At 41.6% G+C, this 5,807-nt stretch overlaps 1 protein-coding gene across 1 annotated transcript; it reads left to right on the top strand.

The window, feature by feature from the left end:
• Positions 1-3,172: 3,172 nt before the first annotated feature.
• Positions 3,173-3,988, top strand: LOC139589470 (tetraspanin-3-like). Its single transcript, XM_071425927.1, has one exon. The coding sequence runs from the start codon at positions 3,173-3,175 to the stop codon at positions 3,986-3,988; it is 816 nt and encodes a 271-aa protein (XP_071282028.1).
• Positions 3,989-5,807: the final 1,819 nt, after the last annotated feature.

Here is a 5,807-nt window from a genome sequence, read left to right as displayed (position 1 = left end):
AAAGGTTTAAAGAATGTTTTTTTATCTTATGCTATGTGTGCCTTAATCTAACAAGGCCTTTAAAAGTTCAAACTCTCAAAACAAACCCCCTTCTGACTGCTTTAAATAGATTTCACCATCTACAACTTCATCTGTACATGGGCTACAGGGGAAGTAGCAGCTGTTTTACAGAGGCAGCTTCGGGGTTTGTCTGTGCCACTGGGACACTTAGAGCAGTTCCTGAGGGTATGGCTTTGAGATCCTATATCTTTTTATAGGAGGCCTGTAAGAGGCTTAGAAGATTGTCTAGTCTGGTCTAGTGAAAGGTTTCTTGCCTGTGGCAGGGGTACTAGAATGAGATAATCTGTAAGTTTTCTTCCAACCCAAACCATTATGTGACTGTGATTGTAAGATGGGCTTGTGTAGCTATAGCCTAATGCCATGGTCACCTCTAGACTTTGTCTTGTTCACGCAAGCCTGAACAGACTAGCTGGCCATCTTGATGTGAATTGTTGCCCCTTACAGCTCAGCTATGCTCCCTGATCAATCTGTATGACAGCCTGTGTCATCCAAAATGAGTTTAGTCAGCTGCCTACACTGCACAAACACAACTTTGACTTGTATGGCTATCTGGTCCCACTCCTGGAGCCAGATGGAATGAGCTTCTCTGACCTTCTGGGCACATCAGAGCTGTTCAATGTCAGTTATAGCTTTCTAGAGCAGTGAATGCAAAAAAAAAAAAGTATACTGTTGACATTTTATTAACTTGAAGGATTATACTTTCCGCAACATTCCAGAAAATAGTTTATCTATGGTGTATTATCTGTTACACCCGCATTTGAATTTCAATACTCATCAGTTCATAAGCAGGAACAACTTCAGAGAAAACAGGGACAGCATTTATCATGTTGTGCTGTTTACCACTGTAAAGAAAACAGAGGAGCATTCCTATTCTGTCATACCTATATTCTCTTTGTCACATTACAGTCTCCCGATGAATAGCTTTGCACACTGCTTTTTCAAGTTTTGTCCACACACACAGGTAAAATGACTTATCACAAAGGAAGTGCTACTGAGGGTGCCAGTTAGTCTTTAGGTCACTTCAGAGACCAATCCTGTTTTTCTTGTCCATCATACATTTTGAGCAGAAGCTTTCTTTTTCTGAGTGCCTATGCATTGCATAGCAAATAGAGGGTGAGGGGTTTTAGATAGCTCTGCCAATATTCGTCACCACTGCTGCAATTTCCTCTTTCATGCTGCTGAGTGTGGTCTATTTCCCCTGAGGACACTGAGACCTCTCACCTGGGTACTGGCTCCCAGTCAATGTTTAGTGTTGGTGCTTCTGATTCCCGTGTTGAACTGGTGGTCTGGTATGATCTCTGGCCCATTTGTTCTGCCACGAACACAGAGATGTAGAATCAGCTAAATGGAAGTTATGTTGTAACTCATTTCTTAATATCTCATTTAGCTTTATGGGCACAGGAAAGTGCAGAAAGGAAAAGAGGTAGGCTGACGTGCTTTTGTTCACAAAGCTTGCAAGCTAAAAAACAGTAGTTGGTACACATCACAGTATTTTCTGATGTGTTTCTGATATGTTTCCTCACGCTTTTCTGATATTTTTTTCTGCATTGTGGAAAAAAAATCAGTGTAGCTTCCATGTGTGTACAGATGTGAGGGGGAATTCTGTTGCCCCCCTTCCCCATCTCTCTGATGCAGAAGACAGAAATCAGGGAAAAAAGCATTCAGGAGACTAAGTGAATGGCAGCAAAACCAACACAGCAGGAGGGCTGGGGGGGTAGCAGCAGGTGGAACAGGAGAGAGGACAGACACAGACATCAGAGAAGGAACACACACATTTAGGAGCAGCTTTGAAAGAAGGATTTTGTTAAGTTTTAACAAGTTAATCACTGCATGCTAATTACTGTTAATGAAAAGATTCAAAATAATAAAAGCAATTTATCTCATTCCAAAATAATTAGCCTTAATAACTTGTTTGTACAGCATATAGAAAGAGATTTTGATGGGAATCCGCCCAACACCTGTGTATGCATACTGTATATATCAGCAATAGGTTCTTGTAAAATATCTGACAGATGTGGGATCATCAGCTTTGCTGAGACTTTAACAGGGTTCCAGAGATCTGAGCACCAAATTATTCTGATTTTCTGTCAGGTTTGCAGGTGCTCATGTTTCTGAAAATGAGGATCATCTCTCTGTACTCTCCCTTATATATGTATGTTGCATTAGTCATGCTCTATGTCTTGGGAAGCCAAAGAGACCTTAAGGGACTTCATCATCATGATTACAGAATCACTGCTGGGCTTGGGGTCTGCCTTCCTGGCACCTGTGGCAAGATTTATTTGGGTTTCCAATCCTGCATGGCTCATGCATACCACAAGTTTGAGCAATAATATTCTTCTGATAATGCTGGCATCAATTCCCTTTGTTATTATTGTGAAGTGATTTAGCTGGTGTGTAGTTCAGTTTCTTTACACACAAGGAAAAATTAATATAGCACTTACTGCCTCTTGTATTCAGTCATAATAGCAGTCAGATCACTGGTAAGGCAAGCTGAGGGGTAAAAGTGTGAAATAGCAGGGATTTCTCATCCAGGTGTCTTGAGTAATTGAAGCTATCTACAGAGAAGTCTTGCTGAGTAAAAAAGGGCAGAATATTATTAACATCATTATGGCCCTTAAAGCACTGAATGAATGATAAAAGTGTTGAGGAGGATAATAAGTCTAGGTGAGTATCACCTGTGGAGATTCCTTATTGCATAACTCTGCTTAAACCAGAGCCATTTGTTGATGGCTCTGACTTGCCCATATGTTGCCATCCTGGCTACTGCTGGAGAGTTGGGCAGTCCAAGTAATCTGAACAAGCAGTGCTTGCTACCACTTTGAATATTCCTCTGCATTTAGGTCTTCCACACATGAAAGGAGTGCAGCCTTCTTCCAGCTGTCCTCCTCCAAGTGCAAATGTCTCCAATGACAGCAGTGTAAGGGACCTTCCATAGCAAGTTGCAGCAGCATGTGATCCAGCTGATTCAGGGCACAGTCTTTGTCCTAAGGAGCCTTATCTGAGTTGCTCTCTTGCAAATTGTTTTTAGGTGGAGATATCATCTGCTGCACCTGGATAAGTGGGGTTGAAGCCTCTTAAATGCTGATGAGGGGGGTTAGCTGGAGTGAGCAGAATGAGGAGAGTGGGGGCTGTGATGGGTCTGCCTTCCTTGTGGCGCTATGAGGATGCTTACTGTAGGTCCTTTGCTCGATCTGTGCTGGGATTCCTAGGCTTCATCTTCTGGGGTACTGCTGTAGCTCAGATGTTTGGTGGAGTTTCAGTGATCCTGATGTTCAAGAACTACAGATATTTATTTCAGGAGCCTTACTTGTCTCTCCCTGGTTGGTTGGCTCTTGTAACTGCACTTGCATTGGTACCTACTGGAGTTTTGGCTGCCTCTATTTCTGTTAAGTGTTCCCGCAATCAGCAAGGGACTTTCATGTACTTGCTGCTGCTCCTTCTTTGCTTAGAAATGTCTTCAGCAGCTCTGGCACGTTCCTACTGTGTTAGGACAGCTGCTCAGCTGGAAAGTGCTATCAGTTACCTTGTTCACCAGCACAACTGGACATGCTCTCAGGATCCTGGAAACAGTGCTGTGGATGTGATACAGAGGAAGCTGCACTGTTGTGGGGTCCACAACTACACGGACTGGCTAAAGGCATCGTCTTTGTGTCATCCAACTTGTGTCCCTGAAAGCTGCTGTAAGGAGAAGCATTCTCTCTGCACGGGAGACTTAGGCCATGTGGAGCAGCTCTCTGAGGAAGGCTGTCTAAAGAAGCTGAAAGACCAGTTGTGTTTTTCCATGCTGTACATTTTTTGGTCTTGTACTGTGCTCAGCATCCTGGAACTCTTGGCTGCTGTCAGCAATGGCATCCTCATGAGACGTCAGCCATTCCGTGAACTTCGTATTCTGGACTCATATATCTTCTCGCAGGACTATAGGTACTAGCTGCTTTGCTGGACCTGCTACATGTTTCCTTGGCTTTTTACTACTTTGTTGTTGCATTGGAACAAAATTTAAAAAAAATTACATAAATAATAATAATAATAATAATCATGAATCAAACTAGTTGATCACTGCTGGATTTTTTTTTTTCTTTAGTGTCATGATCTTAGATCAGTTTTCCTACAGGTTTTTTTTCAATAAGCATTCTTTATGTGAAAATCTTCTGGGGACAAGTCTTCAGTGTGTGCAGACACAAAACCACTGTATGTGAGTGCAGGGGAAGCAGTAAGAAAAGGTGTATCTGGCTCAGGGCAACTTGTTGTGAGGTCATGAGCTTTTGGACTGCATCTTAACTGTACTAGAATCTTGGAGAGCAATTAATGTGCAGATTCTTCTACTTCCAAACTTGTGTTGGAAGCTTTGGTTTTTCTATAAGAAGTCCTTTGGATAAAGTTTCATATTTATTTTTCTTGCTGAAATGCTGGTTTAAGTAACTTATTCTTCAATGAAAATCCATGTCAGTTTTTGAAGTGGCGTGAGGGTACAATCTAAATAGGTTTGACAGCAACAGAGTAAGTAATACGATGATGAGCAGCAGGAGGCAAAGCAGTCTTGGGAGTTGCACAGGAAGAATTCCCAAATAATAGAGCAAGGAAGTCTGTCTGTATTTATTCATTTATTTCATGATAGAGCAAGGAAGGAGTCAATTATTTTTTGCCAAAAAAGTAATGCGGGGCCACGTGTGTGCTTGAATTATGCTAGAAATACACTGCTTTTTCTTAAGATATGTCTGCCCTTCTTACTAAATCCACTTATTACCACTTATTAGTTTTCTGTCAGTCTCCCTCCAGCCTGCAAGTGCTGAAAGGGACTAACCTAGCATGTGGAGTACGCATATGCTTGTTTATGTCAGTGCTATTGGTGTTTAGAGAGGTGCTGGCAAAGGCTCTGCTCCACCTGTGTGGGACTGTGCAGTCTGTGCTTGTACGTATGTATCTCTTTGGAAAGTCTCTTAGGCCCCTCTGCTGACCTGGGAGTGGGCACTCCAGCAGCTCTAGCCTTTGGTAAGTGTGTGTAGGAGATCTCCAGGGCCTACAACTGCACCACATGGTTTTACTGGACTGGAAACAAGGACAAGGCCTGGGTCACAAAAAGTGCTGGACCTGGCAATTCCTTCAGTGCTTGAAGTAATAATCAATTCAATCATTATTGCTCTAAGTTTTTTACCAAACTTCAGGTAACTTAGTGCAAATTTCAGACCCTAAATCACCAGATGCTGATTTTCACAAGCAGAAAAGAGAAAAAACCAGAGAACATTAGGTCAGTTCTTGAATGTTAATTATTAGCCATGTGAAACAATAAACATGAAGTATACTGCAAAGCTTCTCCAGTATAAAAAAAAAACCAAAACAGCAAACCCAAACCAAGCAAAAACCCCACCAAAATCCATACACCTCCTTCCAAACCTACCTCAAACAATTAAGGTATTGCTTTAGAAAAAGGAAAATAATTAATTCATTAGACAGAGTAGTTCTTAAATAAAGAGGGAATGATGTGGGATGGGTATGGCAATGAATGAAGTTTGTCTAGTTAAGCACCACAATAGGGACTTTGTGGTACCCTGGCATGTAAATGCTTTGTAATGCAAATTACTGTTATGACATTAAAAAGACACAATGAAAATGAAGTGACAGCAATAGGCCCAGGGAGAAAGAGTTTATTGGAGAAAGGAAAGTGGAAGAGTGGAGTAGGTAAAGTACCTTTTTACCATTTGCCTTTATTAAGGAGGTTATTATTCTTAAATCTTATACCTTACAACTTA

The sequence above is a fragment of the Agelaius tricolor genome, unplaced genomic scaffold (genome assembly GCF_023055355.1).
Source record: "Agelaius tricolor isolate 1412-34295 unplaced genomic scaffold, bAgeTri1.0.p SCAF_4, whole genome shotgun sequence".
In the NCBI taxonomy this organism is placed as follows: Eukaryota; Metazoa; Chordata; class Aves; order Passeriformes; family Icteridae; genus Agelaius; species Agelaius tricolor.
The sequence above is the reverse complement of the archived record's forward strand: the minus strand, read 5'-3'. Positions and strand labels throughout refer to the sequence as shown.